Raw genomic sequence first — 27471 nt, 5'->3', positions numbered from 1 at the left:
CAAAACAGACTGACTCGAGTGGACCCGAGTCCAAGTCACAATGACTCAAGCCCACATCTTTGGTGGGACCAATAAGCCCAGGGTGATACCAAGTGATGTCATCTGTATTTCTGCTAAATAAACATGCTTTCACTTGACACACAAAACTCGAAAGGGGGTGACATCATCTGTGTGTGTGTAGCTACCATGTGCACGGTTGGTTCTGGGCTTGGTCCAGGTATGGTGTCAGGTGACTGCTGTTAAGGGAAAAAAAAAAAAAAGAATCCAGGCCGTTAGAAATGGCAGGCACACACACACACACACTAACACACACACACTAACACACACACAGATGAGGTAGACCAGTTTTTAATAATTAAAATTAAAAATTAAAAACTAATTTCATTAGTCATGTTTGAGTACAAAGCATGTAAGTAAGACACAAAATAAGTAAGTAAATACACAAAGTACACTTTGCTTTTGTACATGTCAGTTGGTCTACTAAACATGAATTTAAATATTTGTTCCATTTCCTGGTGTCTCAAGCCGTAGACCTTGCATCTCAACAAATATAATAATATATGTCACAACACACACACACACACACACACACACACACACACACACACACACACACACACACACACACACACACACACACACACACACACACACACACACACACACACACACACACACACACATAATAAACATTATTTTACATATCTTATTGTATTATTATGTAAAATATGTATGAATTCATTTCCTAAGCGGTAACTCACATTGAAAACTCACAGTATATTACAGTATTCTAATGACATCGAGTGAGGGCAAGTCGGTGAGTCTGACTGTTTATTCTTTAAGTGTAATAAAATCATCACGAACTGATGATATCATCATAACATGAAGCAGAATTTAACAGTCTAAATTTATCATCGCGAAGATATACATTACCTCAAAGTGTTTCAGCCTGATATGTTTGAAACGTTAAACATATTAACGTTCAATGTAATGAAACGTGGTTGCATTCTCTGACAAGGGAATCTGAATTCATAAGCACATGCTCTGATATTTCAACGTGTAAAATTCCCTAGGATTATGTGGATAATGATCAGCGAGCCGCACATCCGTTTGAAACAAGTTGTTCTGGGAGTCTGACAAAAGTGTGCGACACAGTGGCCTTTGTCCGGGGCTTCCAGTCAGTGATTCATCTGTTAATCTGTTATCTGCATCGGTGACTCTACCAAGATGCCAGTGGACGGACGACAATGTAGAGCAGGTCATGAGAATGGATTGAAAGTTTAACGACAGCAAAGCACTGCGTTTGCATAGAGTGGTGGAATTTACCTACACGCTACTACGTCAGTGGGCAATGTTTAAAAGGCACCGTATTTGGCAGTGCCGCATTCAAAAGACATAGGATTGCGATTTTTGGCTCCTTTCTCATTGTTTTTTCGTCCAATTTATGAACTAGAGTGACTAGTCGAGCTGATCTGTTGAGTTTCCACAGCTTGCAGATAGAGCTGTAGGTTTAACAGCGATTGTCTGCAGGGAGACACGACGCTCTCCGAGAACAAGCAAGCGGAGGGAGGGAGAGGGTTTTAAAAACACCTTTATTTAACACATGTGGTATCTACTGATTCCAGTGGCGCAAGCATAAAACTGGACAATTCAATGAACAACGCAATAAATAAACTTCGTGTATATATATATATATATATATATATATATATATATATATATATATATATATAATAATTAGAATACTAATGAAAATAAAAACATTAGAAACCACACAAGAAAAAAGGCCCCAAAGGGAAAAAAAAAACCCTTGATATCACCACACAAAGGAATCAACCAAACACAGTGCAAAAGGTCACATCTCCCTCTCAAACAGAGCAAATTATGTCCTTGTAGCACCACTGTCGTTTAAAATCCTGCACCTCACTCATTAGTTTGAAAAACCTAAAATCAACACACACCCTGGCTCTCACCAGGGAAACAAGCAATGGGGCAACCTCTTGATTTACATCATTCCGACGTAGATTTGAAAGCAAAAAGTTTTGCTTCCCAAATAAAAAATGTAAAGGTTTCCATTTAGTTGGCTCTAGCTTACTGTACCCAGCACCGGACACGAAGGCAGCCTCAGAGAAATTTCCATCTAACGACTGAAATAAAATACTTAAACCTTGAGAGAGAGCGAGAGAGAGAGAGAGCGAGAGAGAGAGAATGGATAGTGCCTGGCTAAGAGGGACTGGCTAAGAGGAATGGAAAGAGACAAATAGAGACGGAGAGGAAGAGAAAGACTAATGATTCACAACAGTCTATGAATGTATGACTGATGGTATGCACATGACAGATGGAGAGCGGGAGCGAGAGGGGCGAGAGAGAGAGACGCATTAGGATTGAGAGGGAACGACAGAGATGACAGGAGAAAAACAAAAAAAAGATAGAAGGGGAAAGAAAGGGCAAGAAATTGATGCTGTAGCTCTAAGTTAAAAAGGAATGGATACAACAAAGAGACAGTGAGAGAGATTGGAGTGATTAGAGGGATGTAGAAGGGTCCGGGTGATCCACATTAAAGCAGTGAAACTGTCTGGGATAACTCTGTCTCTCCTTCTCCCAAAACACCCACACACCAAGGGAATCTACACCGCAGCAGACCTATATGCATTATCTAGATGTCAACTAAGGAGACAAGGTGTGTGTGTGTTTGTTTTACTGCGCTTGTGAGGACGGGTCTCCGAAATGACAAATTTTCTGTTCTGTTTATTTACTCAGGTAATACTAGTACAAGGTGTGTGTGTGTGTGTGTGTGTGTGTGTGTGTGTGTGTGTGTGTGTGTGTGTGTGTGTGTGTGTGTGTGTGTGTGTGGGCACGCGCAGAGAGTTCCTTGGTGCAGACAGACAGCCAGGGAGAGAGACAGACTAAATAAATAGTTTCAGACTTTCGCACCCTCTATCTTATCGCTCCATCTTTTTCCCTCCCTGTCTGGCAAACGAAGACAGATCTAGTGAGACAAGGTCTTTGTTACTGTGACCAGCATCCTTGTGTGTGGTGGGGAAGAAGAAGAAATTGTCGGACCCACACACTTTGAAGCTAAGTGCCGTCATGCACCAGAGGCTATGAGGGAAAGACAGCTCTGTCCCACAAGCACAGAGAAGAGAAGAGAAGAGAAGAGAAGAGAAGAGAAGAGAAGAGAAGAGAAGTCGGAAATAACAAACACACACTTATCTGTGTGATGATTCAAAGTGTGTAAACGTGGAAAGAGGGGGGGTGAAACATAGAGACAGGGAGAGGGAGAGAGAGCCAGATCTGCGAGAAATGGATTACTTTCAGATTAGAGTGCTGGGCTGTAGCAGGGTAATGTTGACAAGCTTACCCACAAACACACACACTGGCATGAGCATGCATGTGTGCACACACGCACATCCAATAACAAATCCTCGATAGCTCCATCGTGCACAAGGAAGTCAAAATGGAGACATCAAAGAAACTGCACCCCAAGTGAGCCGCACACACGCGCACACGCACACACACACACACACACACACACACACAAAAAGGTGCTTCTCAGAATGGAACTTATTTGATTGATGGAAATGCTTGCAGCCATATTATTATTATTATTCTTATTATAATAATATTAATCCAAACGTGTCTTAAATATCTGTGTGGATGACAGATAACAATGTCTAATACCAAACACTTACAAATGAACACACATCTAGTGCATAAATTACATCGAATGAAATGTAATAAAACAAAAAATGCTTTGACAATTAAGTGTCAGAGCGTTAATTATAAGTCTGTAAAATGATGGGTGTGCTACCATCCTCAAATCCTCTACCGCATTCAGTTATTTCTAGCATTACCAATGGTGACTGAAGGAATTTGTATCAGTGATCAAAGCAATGAACATGTTGTTCAAGAGCTTTATTCAACAAAGGCGAAGCATTAATATTGAGTCAGCCAGCGAGAGACCAACTCTCATTTACAGCACAACATTTACTGAGCCACAGGCAGCCTTTACATTTTCAATCCTCAATTATTTTTAGGATTTCTTATAGCATGGAATAGCTGCGAAGGTTGTGCCTGGGTGCAAATTTCCAATCACCAATTGACGATTATATCAGGGGGGCAAATGCGGTCTCCACGTTACAGAAGTGCAGAATTTATTATTTACATGTAAAGTACTTACACAAAACATCCAGTTTCTACCAAATTAAGTTCCATAGCAACAGAAAGCAAGGGGGAGCCATGCGTGACGTGACACGGGGCAGTGGGGACACAGGTTTTTTTGTAACGGCAAAGAATAGGACAGTGCCTTAAGCCAGTTATACTCATTACATTATTGAGTAATGACATCCTTAATGACAGACGGTTTGCAACCGTCTGTCAATAAGGAGACAAATTGTTTTTGGGCACTTGGAGTTGAAGCAAATATCCCTGGATGTCTTTGAGCGAACCAGCAGGCACCTTGATTAGCATGTGGCTGGCTTGACCCCCGCAGGCTCCACATGGAACATTGATGATTCGATCGTCGATCGGCCCTAGCCCAGTGGGTTGATCCTCTGGTTTCCCCGAAAAGCATGTTCCACGTGGAGCCTGCGGGGGTCAAGCCAGCGACATGCTAATCAAGGTGCCTGCCGGTTCGCTCAAAGACATCCAGGGACATTTGCTTCAACTCCATTCTGCAAATTCCTGCTACACAATTCGCAACTTCAGCCCCAAAGTCAACTCTGTGCACGACGTATGTTGCCTATTTGCCACCGTCTTCCTGTCCTTCTCCTCTGTTTCACATGACGAGAGGACAATTAATTGGATGCTTGTGCAAGTCAGAACAGAGACGAACGCAAGACAGGATTATCCACTGCAAGGTGTGCTACAGCTGGAGCTGTAGGTGTAGCAGATGGAGCTATAGAATGCAATGGCCTATTTCCTCTCTTCACTGCCATTCAACATATGTTTCACACCATAGATGTGTCCCCTTTCCATAGAATGAGGCTCAAAAGGGGAAGAAAACAATGACGTCAGATATTGTGAACGCTGTAAAAACAAACCTCAATGAATAATTTTTGTGGCAAATGATTGAAAACATCAGACTCACAGGGTGAGTTTTTGCAGTGTTTTCTCTCTCTGGCGCTGAGTGTTATTATCCAAAATAATATTGTTGGGAGGCACTGAGCACAGGCTACTGGTTTTTCCAGTCGAGTTAAAATCCCAATTTGTTTGTTAGCGTTTCTACTTTGGGGGAAGCTGTACTGCAGTGCAAAAACAGTCCTCATCTTTGTAGGAAATTTATGTGCATGTCAGGGAAACCAGAGGGAGAGAGAGAGAGAGAGAAGAGCGAGAGTTCCGTGTGTGTGTTTGTCAGATGAAGCGTAGCCGACTGTCAGTGTCTAGAGGGTGAACCAGTCTGCATAGAACAACCATACCTTTACACTAGTTACACACGCCTCATCGCATCGCTACCCCTCCTCCAGCGGGGACACACACACACACACACACACACACACACACACACACACACACACACACACACACACACACACACACACACACACACACACACACACACACACACACCTCTCTCTGGTTTCCATTCCAATATTAACATATGTCCTTAATTTCCCACCCTTCAGTCACTTCCCTATTCTTTCTCTTCAGTTGTAAATTATATACAATTGATTCTCTTTTCTATAATAGGGTGCTGTTTCTGCAACAGGCTTTCAGCGTCCTTCATTTGAAAATTACTGTATAGCTTAATCTGCACTGTATTATTCATACATACTATCGCAACAGTTAGTATATCGGTTATATTGTTTGTTGTTGTTTTTTGTTTTTGCTGTTTGGACATCCGCTACGAGCAATTAAGTTCCATTCTAATGTAATTTTATAATGACCATTCCCCAAATGCATGCCATGTAGCTTAAAAAATGCTACAACCAACCCCTGCTCCAGTTGCATTTACTCGAAGTGTGGAATTACTCACTCTTACTCACTGCCAATACTGATTCTGAATCCTAAACTTTAAGTATCGCTCAATACCGACTATCAATCCAATTGATTACTTTTATTTAACAGAATTGGGGCCATCGCTGCAATATAATCAATCATCGCTATCATAATTGCTTTTCTCCACTAGAGACATTTAACGTGCACATGGACATGTTAGATACGCATTATTTTTTATTATATATATTTATTAGATATTCAAAATATCAATAAGTCTTTTTCTTGGTCGTGAACCTCTGACACTGAATCTCTCCTGGTTCGTTCCCCCACTACACAGGGAAAACATCAGGTGTAAAAAAAAAAAAAAAAAAAAATGGATGGAGCGATGGTAGATGGATGGATGTAAGACGCTGTCACACAATGTCACTCAGCATCAGACTAAACAGGCCCTGGCTGTACTATAGGTCGTACTCTTATGTGTGGGCCCCAGTGGGAGCGGGTCCCCTAGTATTGGCATTGTAGGAAGCTATTTGGCTCGTCAGGCCTGTTCATCCCACATCACGACACACAACACTTACTGTACACCTACTGCCAAAGCAGATGATGCGAGGAGGATTATAAATACGTTATCTCCGTGTGTGTGTGTGTGTGTGCGTGATCTGCTCTGCACGACACAACCCCCCCAGGCTAAATAACAATTGGTAGGAGCCTCTAGTGACACACACACACACACACACACACACACACACAACAGAGGGAATCTACTACACTGCATCGGACCAAAGTGTAATATTTAAATCAACTAAGGAGACAAGGTGTGTGTGTGTGTGTGTGTGTGTGTGTGTGTGTGTGTGTGTGTGTGTGTGTGTGTGTCTATGTGTCTAAAGGCTCCCACCAGTTGTTGATCACACACACACACACACACACGCACACACAGGTGTATGGATGTAAAGGGTCTTAATAAACATTGGTTTAGGCTAAAAAACAACTGGTCGCTTAGTAACACACACACACACACACACACACACACACACACACAGCCAATGCGACAGTAATGGGTGTATAACAACAACAACAACAACACCTGAGTCGTGACAGGGGTGCGAAGCAGCCCGAGGAGGGGTGGAGGGGGAGGTCGGCGAAGCACGGAAGAGCGACACACACACACACACACACACACACACACACCACACACACACACACACAGACACACACACTCACGCTCTTCTTCCGCAGGTGCAAGCCGTGCTTGAGCAGCCCGGGCAGATCCCGAATCCGGTGCTTCAGCTGAGCCTGGTCGCGCGCGCTCCGGTTCCAGCGCAGACCCGCGAGCAAGCCGTCCTCCGCCGGCTCCGAGTCGTCCATGTCCACGTCCGGTGTCCGTCCGTCCGCCGGTCCCGCGGCGCAGCCTGGAGCACCACCACCACCACCACCACCACCACCAACACCACCCCCCGCGTAACGTCGCCTCAGCGCTCCGCAGCAGCAGCGCCGCAGCAGCAGCAGCAGCAGCGCGCGCTCAGCATGCCCCCCCCCCCTCTCCTCCTCTTCCTCCTCCTCTTCCTCCCGCCTCCGCCCGCGCGCGCGCTCACATGGCGGCGGCTCGCGCCTTCTCCCCTCCCAACACGTGCGTCGACGCGTGTATTTCCGGGCGGCACCGTGGGCGACGCGGAGCCCGAGCGCGGATCCCGCAGCACGCGAAGCCGCTCGTCCGAAAAGGCTACTTGGCGCTATGAGCGTGAGCGTCTGTTTGTGGGGCGGGGGCGGGGGCGGAGGGAGGGAGGGAGGGAGGGAGGGAGGGTGGGTGGGTGGGCGGGCGGGGGCCCTCGCAGGTGTATGGAGACGTTGCATCACATCAACCTTTGATCCGGACGGATTTCTTCCAGTTGGGACGACGGGGAGTCACAGTCCCGCCGCAAGATCCCGAAATGTGTTGGACAGCGCCGCGTTGAGTGGGTCGCATCAGACAGAGGGTCGTTTAGGTGACCTGCACCCAAACGGCAGGAAATTGTCATCACAATAGGCTTTTGGGTGGAGGGAGGGTGGGGCCGGTGGTGTAGTAGTTGCCTGGGCTACGTCACCACATCGCCTGGCTCATATTTCCATAGGTAAACAATGGACAGGTAGTTTGTTCTCTTTCTCTCTCTCTCTCTCGCTCTCTCTCTCGGTGCAAATAGCATGACACAAATTCCCAGGAGAAACACACTGACATATTCTAGTACCACATTAACGCACAAAGTACTTACTATAAATATACCTAAAGTAAAAGTACTTGTGATATACAGTGCCCTGCTATAACAGAGGCCATAATAAAGCATAAAGTGCCTTCTGCGGTTTCCATTTTTACAATTTAAAGGGGGCCTAATACCCATTGTGAAAAACGCACCTTTTCAGCGCTTGTACACATACATTTGTGTCTCCGATGGGCCTACTATCACACAAACTGTGAAATAAGACGACTCAGTCAGTTTTTTTTTTGTGAGCTGTCTGTTTCATAAAACACGTGATTCAACGCGCCGTTCAGATTTGCGATCCCTTCCTATGTCACATGCTGCCTCAGTAGAGTTAGAACCGCCCCCCACCTGAGTAACTCCACCCACGGCTGAGGAATAACAAGCGCCGCTGGGAACTGCTCTGTTGGCATCAGACCAGCACAAATCTTTTAAAGAAAGAGGAACTAATACCAACTGTCCGTGACAAAACCGAAGAACAGGGAAATGTATGTATTTAAAATATAATTCTGCTATATTTCTTAAAAAAAAAATTAAAAGCATATGGTAGGTAGACGCAGGGCGCGGTCCTCTGCTCATTTCTCCGAACAAAACCAATAAAAACGGTATGTTTTTATTCTAGATGTATTCATTATTTTTTCCCCAGACGTTTCCTCATTGAATGAAACAAAAAAAGCCCCTTGGGGTGTTCACCACAAGCTTGAAGCACGGCCAAGAAAGCGGTGGCAACGAAAGTCGGAACTAACTTTTAAAAGAGGCCTTGTAGATCTAATGTGAGTGAGGATTCACAAATTGGATTGCTTGTTTCTCACCTCAAATTTGTTGAGAAACACATTTTGGTGGACTGCGAAGGTGAAATAAGTAAAAGTGATACTTGATGCAACGGGCTCACAGAACTGAGGAAAACAGTTCCGGAGTGGGTGTGGGGAGCATTAGCATTTTAATTTAAAACGACAGACACAATGGAACAGAGCGTCGGGAACAGGAGGGTTATGGAGGCATGTTAGAATGGCTAGAATGCATAAACTGAGGTATTTTAAGCAAAATACTTCAAAGACATGTTTTGGGGACCTCAGAGACCTCTATTAACCTGTTGAAAAGGAGCATAATAGGTCCCCTTTAACATAAATCCCCAAAAAACTTGAATGTAGTAGAGAAAAACATATAGATATTTGCTTTGAAATGTAGTGAAGTTAGAGTCGAAAATCCAAAACGGAATACGTACTTAAGTACAGTAACAAAGTACTTGATCCTCGGTTCTTAACGTTGAAAAGTGCATTATTTGAATGTGTAGTCGCGGTTTCCCTAACAGTGTGAGAATGCTGATGAGAGTGGAGCCTTGCATTCCACTCCAACGTGACACAGAAGACACACTTGAGCTGAAACACGAGAAGACACCAAACATCACTCAGAGCCAGGCAGACAGACAGGCAGCCGGCCACGAGACCTCCGTGGGTGTGGGTTGTTGAACACAAGTCCATTGTTCTCTGATCTGGGATCCGATCATTTACCTAACAGGTTGTTGTCGTTGTTTTTTTCAATTCTTATTCTAAGGGTGAAAGCAGTATTTGTTTCATTGTGACTTCCTTCAAGTCCACACCCGTAAATGTAATACTTAACACTTTTAGGGGCGGTTACGCAGACACAGATCAGGCATAATGTTGGACTAAATCACACCTTTAATCTGAACTAACTGAAATAATCATGGTTTAAAATAGTCCTAGTCCTAGTCTTGGTTTAAAAAATATTCTAGCTAATCTTAGTCCAAGTGCAGAGGCAGGTTTATTTTTGGATGAATGGATGTTGGCCTCCATGACGACCTTGACAATAGAGAAAATGGATTATGTGGACAAAAACCATAACCGAGACCAGACAGACGGAGCTGACTAGTCCTTCATTCCCTTAGTCTTGGACTTCCTAGTCTAAAACTAATTCATCTTAAATCAAGCAACATCCCAGAGAGACATTTTTAAATTCTGGATTAATTTCAATAGGATTATTTATTATTTTATTTTATTCAATAGGCCCTATTTTGATTGTATGGCATTGTATGTTGCATAGTACTCTAATAAGTGTTCTAATGAAATGTTTTTATTGCCAAAGTGGTTGCAAAAATATCTTTATTATCCTGTCATTTAATGTGAACAAAACAATGGTTGATTCAGGAGACACCATAAAGCGCTTGTTCGGCCGCACACGTTTAAAAACATTCATCGTTAGTTGCTAAGTCAACTTTCGTTTTCTTCCAAATTTAGATTTTTATACCTTTCGAAGTTTGTGATAGCAAATGTGAGAAACCCTTCTGCACCAAACCTCCTTGTAATTCAGTTTGAAGATGGTGGACCCATCAGTGACATCATTCCCGGCCTCCCTCCGTCGGATAAAAATCCAATCTGAAGTGAAACGTAATGAGATGTAACACTGACTCTCAGGAAGTGTGTGAAAGTCCATTGAGTGTAAGCAAAGTATTCAAAAAGGAGAAGGATATGAAAGGGAATTCATTGAAATCAGTATATTTTAGCGGATGGCGAATCTAGAGGGCGCTCGGTAATAAACTAGAGTTCACTCTGGGTGCGCCCGCTGAGATCAGTTGTATAACCGACACGTCGAGGCGGCTTTTCTGATAGGACATGTAATCTGGGATAATTGGCCTCTTTTAGGGACACAGATTACACCAACATGGACGCTGTCAGTGGTAATGGGCAGCACATACACACACGGAAAGGAAACCTCTTTTTTGATTTGTTCAAAAAGCTCAGACGCTGACTTTGAAGCCCGATGAAACTGTTAGTTTCTCTCTGATACTAGGGCTAAAAGAATGTCACATTTACCCTTGAGGCGAACCTAAAAAGCCATTTGGGGTTATCAATTAGCCCATAATTAGGCCATCACAGCCGTGATTGATGACGTTGTTGTTCCCTATGATGTTTTCATAGACATATGTAGGTTTATTAAAGGGAGTAAATGGCTGCTTGTGGTCTTAAGGAACCTCCCGAGCCATTTCAATCCCATTCATTTGACCCACTCATGTCCCACTCAGGCTTGGTGTGATTCACAGCGCCCCTCTGTTACTGGGATTTGGTGGTTGTGCAAAAGCATAATTCACGCAAACTGGCCAACACGTAAAGGCTACGGGAGATATTTGTGGTGATTATCCACTCATGAGGAGGAAAAAAGAAAAAATCAAATCTCCGTATTAAGACCATTAATCCTCCCTGGGTTATCCTTTGAAATGCTGATTTTCTTTTACTTGGGGTTGTTCTTTGACAACTCTGAAATAGAAAAACTAAAACCTGAAAATGCAAAGAGCAGATGTAACTATCCTTTCACGAGGGATAACGCTAAGACTGTCCTGAAAGCTGCTGGTGAACCAGGCTGAATGGACGCTATGATAATGCTTCTGAAACAGCGGAATACGCATTTTTCTATATCACGTGAGAAAAGATAAGGCATTTGAACTGGAGAACTCCCCTCTACGACCATTCATCCCCATGTACCATCCAGCGGCTCCTTTCTTTCTAATTTAAAACGACAGACACAATGGAACAGAGCGTCGGGAACAGGAGGGTTATAGAGGCATGTTAGAATGGCTAGAATGCCATTCTGTAAAATGTATGGTTGGCTCATATCACTGCACAGCAAATCACTGAGAAACCCAGAACAAAGCCAACATTTCCACTCATGCCCATGACCACTGACGCCTTCTAAAAAGTGAGAGCTGGCGAAAGAAGAGAGCGAAAAATATTCCAAACACAACGTGGTGTGTCATTTTTCGGGAGAGGTGGCGATGGAACATGCTGAAGAAGCACAAAGGGGGACTTCATGCTCTGCCCATGGACTCTGGAGGATGATAAAACGCTGCTCTGGGGTCCCAAGGGACGCACGCACGCACGCACAAACACACACACACACACACACACGCACACACACACACACACACACACACACACACACACACACACACACAGCCTAATCCAACAAACATGGGAGCTGTATTTCTTCTTAGCAGGCTTACCAGGCTCATATCATACATATTAAGACATGGAGATTGCAGAGGATGGAGTGATAGTCGGAGGAAAGAGAGATTGGCTCAAGATAACACATGGAGGGAGGGGGGGGGGGGGGAGGGAGGTAAGGAGAGACAGTCACTGCACATATTTCCACTGGGTTGGAAGAAGCCTTTCATCTAAAAACACACTGTACAGTGCAAACCACTATTCTCAACACACACACACACACGCACGCACACGCACACACACACACACACGCACACACTGTATACAGAAATCTTCAGACAAAAACACTCTTGATTAAATATTGACTAGCCCGCATGGTGGAGGGAAGGACGTACAGTTCTTCTCCTTCACAATAACGGAAACTCCCGTCTTCACAGTGAAGGGAGTGTAGACGTCAAGGGAAGAGAAGAGAGGGAGGGTGGAGTAGACGAGAGGAGAGAGGAAGGCGCTGCATGGGGTAAGGCCAGATCACCCCCAGAACAATTTGCCGTAACGGGAAGCGCGAGGCATGAAGGGGAGAGCGAGAGAAGATGAAAGTGTGGAGAGCGCGGGGTAGAGGGGAAGCGTGGAGGGGAGGAGGGCCGTGATGGAAAAAGCAGGAGAGGAGAAAACAGCAGACGCGAAGACAAAAAGGAACATGGAGGAGGGTCCACTCCACTCGCAAGAAAATAAAATTGATACTTTACATTTTAACCATGTGCCAAAAGTCAGGGAATTTACCTCAAATCTACATTCAGCTTGTGCAACTCATGTGGTTGTTTTTTTTTTGTTGTTTGTTATTTTTAGTTCATCTATTTAGATTTGAACACTAAATGGACGGCGCACACACACACACACACACACACACACACACACACACACACACACACACACACACACCGAAATATCTAAATACACACACCGTCTTTGTGTGCATATAGAGACCGCCAGCATTTTCTCTTGTCTGATCTCGCATCGCCATCTAGTGGTGATCACGGTTAATTCATCCCAATTGCTGGACCACATGTTCAGCCGCAGCATGCTATTGGACTTTCGCATGTTGCTCAAATAAACGGGCCACCAAGATGGAAACTGTTGTGATTTATCAACATTTCAAGGCATTTGGGCAATACCCAAAGTCTTCAATCTTTAACTTCGATTAAGGAAAAGGAAAGGGGAAGAAATAGAAGGAATCAAATTGTAAAATCTGTTGTGACCGACTCTGTCTCTCTCTCTCTCTCTCTCTCTCTCTGACTCTCTCTCTCTCTCTCTCTGTTTCCCAGTCTTGGTCTGTCTCCTTTCTCTGGCTCCCTCTATCTGCAACTCTGCTTCTGCCACTGAACACCGGACCCCGTTCGGTAATCGGGCCACCTGTCTTTACCTCCCTCGTCTCTTCTCGTGTATTTAACCTGCCCCCTTTCACTCAGTCCTTGCCACGTTGTCGTCGTAGCCACTGGGTCACACCTACTGTGTCGATTCCAACACCGGTTTCCTGAGCCTTCCGTCTGAACTTCCGCCTGATTCTGCCTGTTTCCTTGGGTCCTGGTTCCCTGCCGATAAGTTTACCTTCAATGACTGTTCTCCTGGTTTTGTCCACTGCCAGTTTTGCAATGAACCCTTGATACTTTGTACATACTCCTGACCCTCCATTGTGTACTGCATTTGATTTCACTAGACCACACTCGTGATAATACAGAGACGCCCTTCCTTTCTTAGAAAGATTAGTTGCACATCAGTGTTCACTGAAACTGTGAGTTGTTATTAGAGACATCTGTAAGTTGCTTGCGTCATCCAAAAAGTTGAGCAGTCAGCTCATGGTCTAAAATTTGCTGAGCAATGATTCTGAGAAAATGGCCAATATTTTCCAGTGTTATACTAAGCTATTCTTGAGGCTGCCCTGGGTTGTAATAACATTAAAGGATGTGTCCCAATGTACACTGGGTGAAGTATTAGACTGGTATATGATACCTGTCTGAGAGAGCATCCCCGTTATGCCCAGTGCTTTTTTGTTTCCTTCAATAAGGTAACAGAGAGGCACAGCGGAGTCGAACCCTATAGTTTTTGCTCAGATGTTTTTTATTTTCCACCTCCTTTCTCCTTCCGTTTATCAGGATTAAAGTATCTGGAACACGACAACCGCAGTACGCACAGACATGGCTGAGGTCTCACTAGAACCAGGACGTTGTCTTTAAAGTTTGAACAATATCGATGTACATTAACATCTCTTTATTTATATACAATTTATTTCCAAAACATTAAATCAACGTAAAAAAAAAACAACATCCAGACCCTCGATCACGACAGGTTTTCTCCAGTGCGACCCGACCAAGTAGCAGTTGTTAGTGAATGTTGAAAACCGAAACATTTTACTGTTTTACAGATATCTCCCGGGACTCGGGACGCAGCTCAAAACCTGGACAGTCCCAGATGAACCAGGAGCTCTGGTCGCCGTAGCCATGCAGCCACTCGACCCCTGTGGCTGTGGATTGTTGAACACAAGTTTTTTGTCGTGTCTGTGGTCATAAAGATGATGCTTATTTTTCTTTGGCTGCTCCCGTTAGGGGTCGCCACAACCGATCATCTGCCTCCAATACCTTCTGTTCTGCGCATCTTCCTCCCTTACACCAACCGCCTGCATGTCCTCCCTCACCACATCCATAAACCTTCTCTTTGGCCTTCCTCTTTTCCTCTTGTCTGGCAGCTCCATCCTCAGCATCCTTCTCCCAATGTCACTCTCATCTCTCCTACACACGTGTCCAAACCATCTCAATCTGGCCTCTCTCACTTTTCCACCAAACTGTCCAACCTGAGCTGTCCCTCTAATGTACTCATTCTTAATCCTGTCCATCCTTGTCACTCCCAATGAAAACCTCAACATCCTCAACTCTGCCACCTCCAGTTCAGCCACCTGCCTTTTAGTCAGTGCCACCGCCTCTAAACCGTACAACATGGCTGGTCCCACTACCGTCCTGTAGACCTTTCCCTTCACTCTTGCTGGAACCCTTCTGTCACAGATCACTCCGGACACTCTCCTCCACCCACTCCACCCTGCCTGTACTCTCTTCTTCACCTCTCTCCCACACTCTCCGCTGCTTTGGATGGTCGACCCCAAGTACTTGTACTCATCCGCCTTCTCCACCTCCACTCCTTGCATTCTCAGCTTTTCGCCGCCCTCCCTCCCATTCAGGCACATGTATTCTGTCTTACTCCTGCTGGCTTTCATTCCTCTTCTCTCTCATTCATGGCTCCACTTCTCCAGGCTCTCCTCAACCTGCTCCCTACTCTGGCTGCGGATCACAAAGTCATCCGCGAACATGATAGTCCACGGAGACTCCTGCCTGATTTCATCTGTTAACATGTCCATCACCAGTGCAAACAAGAAAGGGCTCAGAGCTGATCCTTGATGCAATCCCACCTCCACTTTAAACGCCTTCGTCACGCCTACTGCACACCTTACTACTGTCTGACTGCCCTCATACATATCCTGTACTACTCTTACGTACTTCCCTGCCACCCCCGACTTCCTCATGCAATACCACACTTCCTCTCTCGGCGCCCTGTCATATGCTTTCTCCAATGACACAGTGCAACTCGCTCTGGCCTTCCCTGTACTTTTCCATCAGCATTCTTAAAGCAGAGTTTTGCATCAGTGTATCATAAGGATGATACACTGATGCAAAAATGGAAGAAATACATAAATGGTGTGATAACGCTGGTAAAATCCAGAGTGTGAAGCAGAAGTTTTGCTGCTTGCCTGCTAAGCTGAATTGCTGCTTTCGACTGTGAAATATGTGTCCTGTTCGTAGACATTGTTAAATTATACTCAAATGTTTTTAGTCCCAAAAATGTTTTACAGTATAGCTAAGGGATTCAAGACTACTTAGAAATACTTCCATTGAACAGTCACGCACATCTGGGAAACCAACCAATGTTCAGCACTGGCTACAAATTAGGATTGATTATCTTTTTTTGCTGAAGTATATAGTCATTGTCTGAAAGGACACACGGACTTTCTTTAAAACTGAAGTGACGTGGCAGGAAAGCTTTTGAGTAACTTTGAATACACTTCTCACCTCCCTTGTGCAATCACGCAAATGACAGATAAGAGTGTTAGTGTTGCGTAGCATAGGGTTATTACGTCTGTAAACTGTGATTAATGAGCATTTCCTTTGGAACTGATGGGTTATCGCTGAATGGTGAAATTTGAGTAAAGGGCGACCATCTCATTTTTGAAAACAGGAATTCAAATAACCCAAGATCGAGTAATATGCCTCCCTGGAGAGTCCCTTAACATCACTGTGTAGTTAACATATTACAAATGTATACTCTGGTGTTGAACTGAAACTGCAACTTCGGTTCTTCAGGGGAAAGTAATGATGACACCATCTTCATGTCCAGTTTAACAACTATCACAGTTGGCATGACACAGTATATTCCTAGGGTGACCAGATGCAAATCAAATGTTTGTGTGGGACAAGCGGAACACGTTACCAATGCTCAGAACCAGTCTAAAATGTTGTAATATAATGTCTATCTAAATTAGAAAATATACATTTCTATTCTGCCCCTTAGCTCGTAACATCTCCATGAACATTTTTCTCGTGAGCCTCACATGTACTCACATTCCACTTCATGCGAAATTTAAAAACTCAACTCTTTCCTGCAAATTTAGCAAAACACTCTGAGAATCACCTTCCACAGGCCTCACCCAGTAATTAGCAGTTACCCACTCTTGGTTGTAGTTACATTTCCCTTTTTCCTTCTGCTAGTTTCATCAATCATCCATATGCTAAATCTGCTTAGTTTGTGACTTTGGCGTTTTGCAGTATATACCACTATGCACACATTAAATGGTCAAGAATATTGTGCAGCTGTAAATTAATTACAACTGTATAAGCAGAATCATTTTATCAGTGCATTTTTACGCATTCATTTCATCCAGTGAATTGGTCAACAATGTAATGAGAGGCACGGCACGTCTTATGGCGCATATTCATCCGGCGCCAACCCTCTCACTTCCACATTTTGCCATTCCGATCAAAGAGCTTTCTTGTATTATTTTATCTTTCCCCAACAAGTGGGGACACCAGCGTTATTTCATGAGGTTTTATAGGCTGGTCTGAATGTGGAACTGTTTTGTGGTCCAAATGTAGTATCTCTTATACAGTATAGAGAGGTATATTTATCCTCACCACCCCAACAACGGACTGTTCCAGCTGCTGCGGTCGGGCAAGCACCTCCGCAGTCACACGGCGAGAACAGAGAGACTGAGACAGAGTTTTTTCCCGCAAGCCATTAGAACTGTCAATGCTGACCTCACCAGGGGTCCTCACTGAGCCACACACATAGGCTCCACTACCTACTGTACTGTATGTAGCATACTGTACCGCATACTGTGTCACTGTTCTGGGTTGTTCTGTGTTACCGTATTGCTGCGCCGTACTGTTGTATACTGTGCTGTATTATCTCACAAACACTACCTCATTGTATTCACATGCCACTTTAATGCACATATCTGTATATACATAATTAGCCTATCCCATATACACAAGTCTATCCCATATCCCATAAGCCTATTCCCTTTATCTATTCCATTTTATTTTATTTTATTTTATTTTATATATTTTTATTTTATTCTTTAAGTATTTGACTTACTGTATTACGTTTTAGGAATCAGTTAGATGGTCTAGCAGAAGGAAATTTTCCAAGGACATATTGTGTATAATCACCGGGTGCGTGGCATTAACATTTCACTGCATATATGTATGAAAGTATGTATATGTATGTGACGAATAAACCTCTTGAATCTTGAATATTGTAGAGATGACAGTGATCAAACCAATCATATCTTACATTATCTAATCGTGCTAACAATAAAAACAGTGAAGTTACACTAGACCTAAAAAAAGTGAGCTATTAGATCGTCTGCATACATTTGTAAAAAACATATTTTTTAGGGTTTAAAGTAGAGAAAAGTTTAAGTTACGGTAACCTAGAAACCTGGCTTTTGAACCATGGGGGTCCCTGTACCCTGGGTTGAGGACCACCGATGGTGGCGTGATCCAATTCCTAATTTTATATGAATGGGATAGAACTTTGGGGAAGTGGGGTTTTTTTTCCACCATGAGAAAGGCTTATAACTTTCACTTATCTTCACTATTAGCTTATCCATCTCAACAGAAACTAAAAAGGCAAATAGTATTTCCTGTTGTGTGTAAATGTCTAATGGTGTAGAGATAAAGTAAGTGATGAAATGGTGATGGTGGGGGTGTTGGGGGGGAGTAGCAGGAAATCTTAGCGGTGTGAATACTATAAATGACCGTGCATGACTCGGAGAAAAGGTATTCTGGCCTTGCAGGATGACGAGACGAGCAACAAGTGTTTTTACCGATTGCACCATGACTTCTCCATTCAGTGAGTCCAGGTCCTGGCTGACATGCTGCTGCCGTCTGCTGCGCTCGGTTTTCTCATCGGCTTTGCTCTCACCTTGCAGACACCATCACCCGGCTCTCCGCCGTGCTCCTGGGGCTCTCGGCTCTGTGCGTCAGCGGAGGCCCCGTGGGGTTCACGGAGAGCCCCTCCGGAGAGGCTCCGGATGCAAAGTGGCCCTTGCCTCTCCTCAGCGCGTCACCTGTCTTGGAGGCCTTCATTGGCGTCACCAAACTTCATGAGACACAGGTGAGGAGTTTAATTTTGCATGTGCTTTCACGTTAACACGCGAAAAACATTTTGTGACACTAAAGATGACTCTTCCCAGTTTGGGGAAGTTCCGATTTTACAGCTTGAAAAACAACAGCTACATTTAGCCTAATGTAATGATACCAAGGAGTCTCAAATTAAAAAAAATGTACCTTTCATGTGACCTACACAACACTGGCTGTGGAGTTAATATACAGAATACTGCATCACACATTTTGGTGTCGTAACTTTTTCAAGATAGTTCTCGTTTATCTTTTTCCACTAAGAGGTTGTTTTGTCTTTCTTTTCAGTTTGCGGAAGAATTCCATGAAGGAATTAAGTATTTCTTCCTGGACAACTACAGAATCTCTTTACCCCCAGCAGGCTGCCCTGCTGCCAACTTCAGCATGGTACTATTTTTGCGACCTCTAATGTGTCTAATGTGGGACGATCAGTGAGTTTTCCGGGTTGGGTGTGTTAACGTGTTGTGGTGTCTCTCTGCAGGAGTCCTGCCTCCTGAGACTGGCCCAAGGTTTGCTGCATTACAAGGTTCTTCTCAAACACGTTGACAATGAATACCCGAACAACCCGATCCTCCCTGACGCCAGGCACTACAGTGGTCTCCTGCTCTCCCAGATAAAGGAAAGGGTGTGTCTGATGCTTATAGCTACATTTTCCGCCATAATTTGAGGAAAACTGTGAAACACGGTCAGAGCTGTTGTCAAGCCCTTGGCAGCCCTGAAGCAGTGAAAAAAAAAAAAAATTTACTCGGGGTCCGGGGACCCCCAGGGGTCCTTCAAGGAGTTCCAGGGGGTCCCCAGCAAAATTATCAATACCTAACATTCACCAATATTACATTTACAAGACAGAGCAGCTTTTATTGGAGTAATCCTCATTTTAATATTTCCTAACTTCTCATTTCTACCCCAAGGTGAAGCATCCGGAGCGTGCAGCAGAGATGAGCTTGGCGCAGGAGAAGAGTTTGCTCTCCGAGCTGCGCAGCCCAGACACGTTCCACCGCAAGGTGGAGGCGCACTGCATCCTGCGCCATCTCCACCTGTTCCTCATCGACGGAAAGCGTGCACTCGCACGGAAGGAGATGCAGAAAAGAGACCCCAGGTATCACTCGATTTAGCTGCAAGTTCACCAAATAAGTTGCTTCCCCAAGTGATGGCACATTTATATAGTGTAATTTAACCAAGGGTGTAGGTTCCGCCATTTTGAAACTTTGGATTAACCCAAAGTAATACCCTTGCATTTAAGTGTTGAAAACAGCGGTCTGGCACTTGCTGGTATGTATGGACTTGATAAAATGCACCCATAAAGTGGGTAATTTCATCATATATTTAATGTATTTATGTTTAAATATTTAATGCTTATAACATGCACTTGTTATTAGCGACATTGGTTTTTTTCTACCTTGATGTAAATTAAACTGTTTCATGGATATGTTGGTTTATATTGCCAGGAATGTTACTCATAATATGGATTTTTTTATTTTATTTAAATATATTTATTTACCCTAACCAATGATTGTGCTGTGGGGGCATTAGTCATTACTGACGAACAAATCTTTGTGATCAATTAAACTACACTTCAAAGATGAATCTGTTGCCTTTTCATCAAATTACTGACTGAAAATAGCATCACTTGTTTGTCATATTCTTCTTTAGAAATGTTAGAACTGATTGCTGCTACAAATGAATGTACACTTGACAAAGTCATTTTCCTCTCAGGTTTATTGTGAGAACCAACATTATGTATTTCCAACAAATGGAGAAACCATTGATCCATAGCATGTAGGTAAAGATAGCATTAGATACATTGTAAGATATGAACAAAACACAGGTCTGTTCAGAACATAATGCGCGTGCGCACACACACACACACACACACACACACGATTGAGCTTGCTCGAAAGACAAGGTATACATACAATGTGGTTTCAAATAAATGTACAACTAAAATGTAGGGAGTCCTTTAAGAGACGTCAGGCTGGTCAGCAGGGCATGGGGACGTTTTCCATCCGAGTGCCTTGGATTGGTGGGATCAGGTGACCATGAGAAACGCAGGTGATCAGCTGGGTGAGAGTTTCCCTCAGCCCCACAACAAACTAGGAGAGATAAAGGAGAAAAGTAGTCCATGGGATTAGTCATTGAAAATATAGTGACTGTGACCAACACACAAAAAAAAACCACCCGTCACCATCTTACAAAGCAGATGGATAATTAAAGTCAAACATATAGGAGACTTTTTTTTGGTATCTTAAAAGGTACAATATGTAATTTCTGCCGCTATGGGGTCTCAATCAAAACAATAACAAAGACAGAGTTAGATGATTGTGGTGTGGGGATGGTGTGGTTTGAGCAGCCACTCCTGACCTGGGTCTAGGTATTTAGGGCCCAGGATCAGAGTGGCTGCATACCTGCTGCTCGTTGCTTGGTCAATGAGCAACAGATAAAACCTCCACACACACACACACACACACACACACACACACACACACACACACACACACACACACACACACACACACACACACACACACACACACACACACACACACACACACACACACGAGAGGAGCCCTGTCATGACACATCTCCATCTGCTCCTGGGCTCATTCCAACTAGCCCACTCTACAATAAAATGTGTCTGAAACCCCGTTGTCTGTGTCTCAGTGCCGGAGGTCCTTGAAAACGCCACTTGGATGGCGTGTGGTAGGCAAAACAGCCACAATGACATTGTGAAGTAGCGTGGGATCATGGGAGTTGTCTTTACCCCTACGTTTGTATGTTACAGTGACAGAATGTGTAGCAAACAGCAATAAATAATAGTGGTCCATCAAGCAATAGTTCAAGATTCGAGAGTTTGTCACACACACATATACATACGTTCATACGCCGTGAAATGTCATTGCAACGCACCCGGAGATTACGCACAGTAAGCTCTAAAAATACTCAAATGTGCGTAATAGTTACTAGAGTAATAGAGCAATACAAACAATAGTACAATACAGTGGCTAGCTACTGTTCGCTACTCTGTCGAGTCCCCTCCTCACTCCCTTACGTATCATTCAGTGTTCCCCCTGGAACTCATAACGAGGGGGTGAAGGGGATATGACGCCATTGACAGGCGACATTACGAAACGGCCTGTTAAAATTACGGATTTTTCTGGGTTTGAAAATTGTTGGAAACATTTGGGATAATTTAATTACACAACTAAAAAAAAAAAAAAAAAAAACCCCAGGTCTAGTCGTTTTTAGAAATTTGAATGCAGAAAAGTTACTGTACCCTAAATGATCAAAGTGTACAATTTAGCAGAGGTGGAAAAAGTACTCAAAGGCTGCGCTTTAGTGAAAGTAGAGATCTTACTAAAAAACAACTCTAGTATGAGTAAAAGTCACTCATTGAAATACTACTTGAGTAAAAGTCTGAAAGTAGCTAATATTAAGTAGTTAAGTAGTAGTTACGTATCAAAAGTAATTTTATTCAGGCACTTCATTCAGCAAGACATCATTAAGTGCCAGGTCTCCATGACAACCCCAGCCACCCCCCAATCCGAGGGGGGGGTGGTTGACCCTTAAAAAGTAGCCCAATTCCGCGGGAAACCCACAGACCTGGTAACTCTGAACACAGGCTTGGGAGTGTTTGTTTGCACTTAACTTGCTGGCTGATATGACCCTTGATTCACTAACATTAACTTTGTGACAAATGGCTTTACTCACATCATTGGCTCCCGGTTTTCTCAGACTTGTAAGACATGTAGTGAATAATGAAGGTGTTCAGGGGAAATGTATTGGAGTAAAAGTATATAAACTTGGGGGCGAAATGTAGCTGAGTGAAAGTCGACAGAAATATAACAAACTCACTTAAGGTACCGATAACCCCCGAAAAATACTTAAGTACAGTAACAAAGGACTTTTACTTTGTTGCTTTTCACCACTGCAATTAAGGTTTTAGTGGCAGTTAATGACTCTTACATCCAAACATCAGTTTCAGAGACGCCTCAAAACATACCTCAAAAACGTGGGCTCAGGCATGCCTGGATCTGCACCCCGCTTGAAACCTGGAAATTAAGAAAGAAAGGACATTCAGACACTGCTGTTGGATTTGCTTATTTTCTCAGACGGACTGCTGAGTACAGAATAGAAGAGTGAATACGAGAATAGTGCTGGACAGTGGTTGAAAAAACAAAAACGGACAACGCTGCATTGTGCTGATGTGACTCAATTTCAATGTTAGAAAGGGAAAAATTATGCAAAGCACGTCACCTCTTTTAGCTTTACTCGGTAGTCATGGGTTGTCTTGCGTTTTCCCAGAAAAGCCCAACACAGTCACTCCCCAGAGCATTTCTCAACAATAAAGAATGTTCCTCTATATCTGACTCGTGCACATTTAGGGAGGACTGAGACTAATCTTTTAGCCAAAAGATCTAGTTTATTTAATTATTTATGAAAACCCAATATGCAGAGAACTTTGGCGCGGCAAAAGTCCCTCTAATATTGATACAGCGACAAGATTTGTCATGCATCGCTTTTCTCAGTTTGCGCTTTTGGTTCTGTGGTTCAGCTGATAAACCTGAGTTTGAAATCACTGTTTCAATCACCTGACATAAAAATCAGCTTCAGTCAACTCTCCATTATTCATACTGGTGTCTTCTGTCAGGCTCAGACTTCACAACTTCCAAAATCCTAACATCTTAATGCTGCTTAGTGCTCACATTAAAACTATACTAGGTGAACGTACATTTAGTGCAACAGCAGAATGGAACAAAACTTGAGTCAATATTAAATAAATAAACAAACAAACATAAATAAATATGCCCGTGAAATAAATGGGGCGATAAATATTTAAATATATCAATAAATGTTCATATAAATCGGTAAATATAGTTAAACAACAAATGTATATAGTTATACAATAAATAATAACGTTTACTTTAAGGACTTCTTTCAAGAGATTTTCTATTAATTTCAGGGGACTTCTTTCAGAATTCCACATGCATTTAAGGGGACTTTTATTTCACAACGGCACATTTATTAATTTCATGCACTTTTACTTCGTAATGCCATATTTGCAATCCTTATATTCAAATGAATGGGGCGTGATGAGTTCAAGATTCCTCAGCCGATACCTCCTCGGTTGGAGCCGGGGGCCGGTAGGTACTGAGCCGGTCACGGTGAAGGGCCACCACCCGGTTTCGCTGCCAGCGGCACCCTGTACCTTCCTGTAACCCTGTAACCCTGTAACCTTCCAACAACTGTTCCAGCACAGCGCAAGCGGGCCTAGGACTCCCGCTGCTGGGGGACGGGCTTCGCACCAGGGACCCAGGTGTGGGTCTACTGCCCGGAGAGAACGAAGGGCCTCTTCCCCCAAGCTGCACTGTGTTGGAACAGCTGTCGGATGTGGTGTACGGGGTACAGCCGATCAAGCTCATTACATTACATTACATTTCATTTAGCAGACGCTTTTATCCAAAGCGACTTACAATTGTTCAATCACCGACGGACGCAGCCATCAGGAGCAATTAGGGGTTAAGTGTCTTGCTCAAGGACACTACAGCATGCTAGCAGGAGGAGCCTGGGATCCAACCAGCAACCTTTAGATCACTAGACCACCAGCTCTACCGCCGGAGCTACCACCCCCTAAGTGAGGCTCGCTCCTCACTGGCCGCTGGCTTCAAACGAGGAGGTATGGAGAGCTGAGAACCAGCTCCAAGCAACCAGTCCTACCACTGTTGTGGCACTCTGCCGGCTCCCAATCTGTGAGATAACCGCACCCCATTCATCTGCATGCAAGGATTGGAAATGTGGCGTTAGGAAATAAAAATGCCATTAAATAAATAAACGTGGAATTATGAAATGAGACTGCCCTGAAATTGATACAATTATTTAGTACAATTATATATTTTTTTTAAAAACAAAAACTTTATTGAACTATATTTACTCAATTATATATTTATATGTATATATCGCCCCATTTATTCATTTCAGGGTTTATTTGACAGGGACATTCACTTATTTATTTATGTATGGATTTATCTATTCTTTGAGGCTTTCTCAAAAGCAGCTCGCTAAGCGTAGATACGTGACATCGGCGCTCGGACTAGTCCGAGCCCAAAGGTGCTGGCTGTCAGCGCGTTTCTTTTGCAAATCCGAGCCTTCAAACTACTGTCGAAACAGCTCCGTGAGCCCATCGAAGATCGCGTCGAGGGAACCGCCAAGGCGGCGACGCGACGTCTCACGCTAGCACGCCAAGCTAACCGGCTAACCCGAAGACCTCCACCAAAATGCGGTCGGGACACTCACCGAGGTAGAGCACTGTCGGGATGAAGCCCCATCGGATGACGAACTGCCCGCACTGGAACACCTGCTGCAGCCGCTGCTTGGTCTCCTTGCTGAGTTTGGCCATGTCGATCGCAAGTGTTCCGATGGCCGCGGCGCCGTTGCCAAGGGTAGAGAACCCGAGTCAGCGGAAGTCACGTGGCAAACGCATGGCCGTAAGTCGAGACTGCCGGTCGAACCGTCGTAAAAAAAAACCAAAAAACAATTGGGGCGGCAGCGAATGGATGGATGCATTTACGACGCCTCGTTATTATTTATGAATAAAACTATAGGGAAATAAAATGAATGCGACCGTTGAAAATATTTTTCAAAATGCAAATGTTTCGATACCAAAACGGGTATAATTACAATGGACAACTTTAATTTGTTTAGAAGAAGACGAAACAGTCTTTATTTGTCACGCAACACACCACACTACAACACATGCTTGCACACACACACACGCACACACACACACACACACACACACACACACACACACACACACGCACATGCACATGCTTTTGGATGGTGGCCGGTGAAATGGTTCCTCTGCGTTTAACCCGTCCTGGCTTGTCCTTCCTCCGGGGCCACAGCCAGGAGCAGTGGGCAGCATACGTGGACGCGCCCGGGGGACAAGTGTCCATCGCTTGTCAGACGATGAGAGCAGTTAGGGGTGTCTTGCTCAGGAGGAGCTTGGCCCGGACCGCCAACCTTCCCATCACTCGTTGATTATGATTATGGTTATTAACGATTGGAAAGAGGAAGAGAAATGGCTGGCCCGCTTTTTGTGCAACTCCGGTGGTTTTGGATGTCATAGAAACGTCTGCATTGAATGCTTTGTGTGCTTTAAGTTAGGGGGGGATCAAGTTTTAACAAATGATTTGAGAGCCAGATCTATTCATTTAGAATGAAAGAAATCAACTTTCATAACCCCAGCTCCGCAGCGCATGGCTTCATCTTGCAGCCCTGCATCGCTGTGTCATTTCACATTTTTTTTCCAGTTTAATTTGGAAACCTTCCTTTAGAGAATTCATCACTATTAAGGGCTGAATTCATACTGTAACCAGCGCAAACATTTGGTGTGAGTGTGTGTGTAATATGAAGATGTTAATATGTGTTGGAGGCAAATGTAATTAACCAAACAAGTGAAATATAGACAGACTTTATTTCCAGAATCTCTAGCAGTGAGGTTTTTTTTTTCCACAGAGAAACAAAGGCCAGAATAAACCACCATTAGTACAACAATATGATGTACAAGGTCTAACAGTTTCTGGAATGCCACGCACGGGAACAGTGTGATTGTTACTTTCCCACCTAGACATCTACAAACACTCAAACACGTACAAACAACAGAATATACTGTTTGCTTAACACCAGAGTGCTTTTTGATGAACACTTTCATGAGGACACCAAATATATCCAGGTGTTTTAATCCTCTGTCAGTGTAATGGAAGTCAACCATCACGTGTCATGTAATGATGGGAACAAGGAGAGAATGGACTCATGAACACCATAGGAAACATCACTTAAGCATCATAAACATATTGACTGGAGGGTGAGAAAGGACAAGTTAAGATCACCCTACACTGTTTACCACTTTTTAAGTAGGTCTATAAAAATGGCTGAGGAACAGCTTGATCATTGGCCAACCTTGCTCTTGAAAAAGCTAGATCTACCCAGTTTGTAGAACTTGAAAGGCAATGGTTAGTGATTACCTTTTAATTTAAGGGGTAGTCTTTTTTTAATGATCTTTGGCATGAGGCCACAGCTGATCACAAGTGCTGTTCTCGTGTTTTTCAACACAGAAACATAACAGATTAAAAAGCTCTTTGACAAAACAACAAAACACAAACACTAAAGTTCAAAGTCGAGCCAACGGTTTCCCTTTTGTGTGCAAATTCAAACTAAATATACACATCAGACCACCGTCCTCCCCATATCAATCAAAATCACTTCTTTCATAAAATACTTTATTTTGCCAAGAAACAGCAATTTCAAAAGGTGCTGGAGGAGTGAAGGGGAAAGAAGTACGTATTGCCTACAAAAGGTGATGATATTGTCAGATTGTAAACACAAAGAAACATTTGTATAATTTCTAGGTTGATGATTTGGTCGGTCATTCCTATCTCCCAAGAATGCAAAACTTAAGATGTGTTGCTTTTAACAGTTTAGATAACAACAGGAGTTTGTACACAGCCTCTTTTATTTTTCCAAAGAGGGAGAATAATTGAAAGGAGATCTGTATTGCTATTGGTTACTTTGAAAGCTCCTATAAAACACCATTTTCATTCAGGAACATCA

The 27471-nt window shown here is 43.6% G+C and overlaps 3 protein-coding genes across 3 annotated transcripts in view; 1 reads left to right on the top strand and 2 right to left on the bottom strand.

Annotated features, from left to right (window-relative positions):
• Positions 1–7302, bottom strand: part of rapgef5a (Rap guanine nucleotide exchange factor (GEF) 5a) — a gene marked incomplete at its 5' end in the record, with an annotated part of 45252 nt that extends 37950 nt beyond the window's left edge. Inside the window, 2 exons of the mRNA XM_080000427.1 lie at positions 186–236; positions 7159–7302. Of these exons, the coding sequence (XP_079856553.1) occupies positions 186–236; positions 7159–7302 (195 nt within the window). The remainder of the gene's footprint in view (positions 1–185; positions 237–7158) is intronic.
• Positions 7303–18561: 11259 nt separating this feature from the next.
• LOC307243139 (interleukin-6-like) lies at positions 18562–19976 on the top strand (the record flags this gene model as incomplete). The annotated part of the gene is made up of 5 exons (XM_080017799.1): positions 18562–18577; positions 18657–18841; positions 19153–19251; positions 19346–19489; positions 19773–19976. 5 exons carry the CDS (start codon positions 18562–18564, stop codon positions 19974–19976), a joined length of 648 nt encoding a protein of 215 aa, XP_079873925.1.
• A 586-nt stretch (positions 19977–20562) lies between these two features.
• On the bottom strand, positions 20563–25322 carry tomm7 (translocase of outer mitochondrial membrane 7 homolog (yeast)). Its single transcript, XM_080009059.1, has 3 exons — positions 25153–25322; positions 22862–22910; positions 20563–20954 (listed from the first exon to the last, which is right to left on the bottom strand). Exons 1-3 carry the CDS (start codon positions 25253–25255, stop codon positions 20939–20941), a joined length of 168 nt encoding a protein of 55 aa, XP_079865185.1. The 5' UTR covers positions 25256–25322; the 3' UTR covers positions 20563–20938.
• Positions 25323–27471: the final 2149 nt, after the last annotated feature.

Source organism: Zeus faber (genome assembly GCF_960531495.2).
Source record: "Zeus faber genome assembly, chromosome: 1".
In the NCBI taxonomy this organism is placed as follows: domain Eukaryota; kingdom Metazoa; phylum Chordata; class Actinopteri; order Zeiformes; family Zeidae; genus Zeus; species Zeus faber.
The sequence above is the reverse complement of the archived record's forward strand: the minus strand, read 5'-3'. Positions and strand labels throughout refer to the sequence as shown.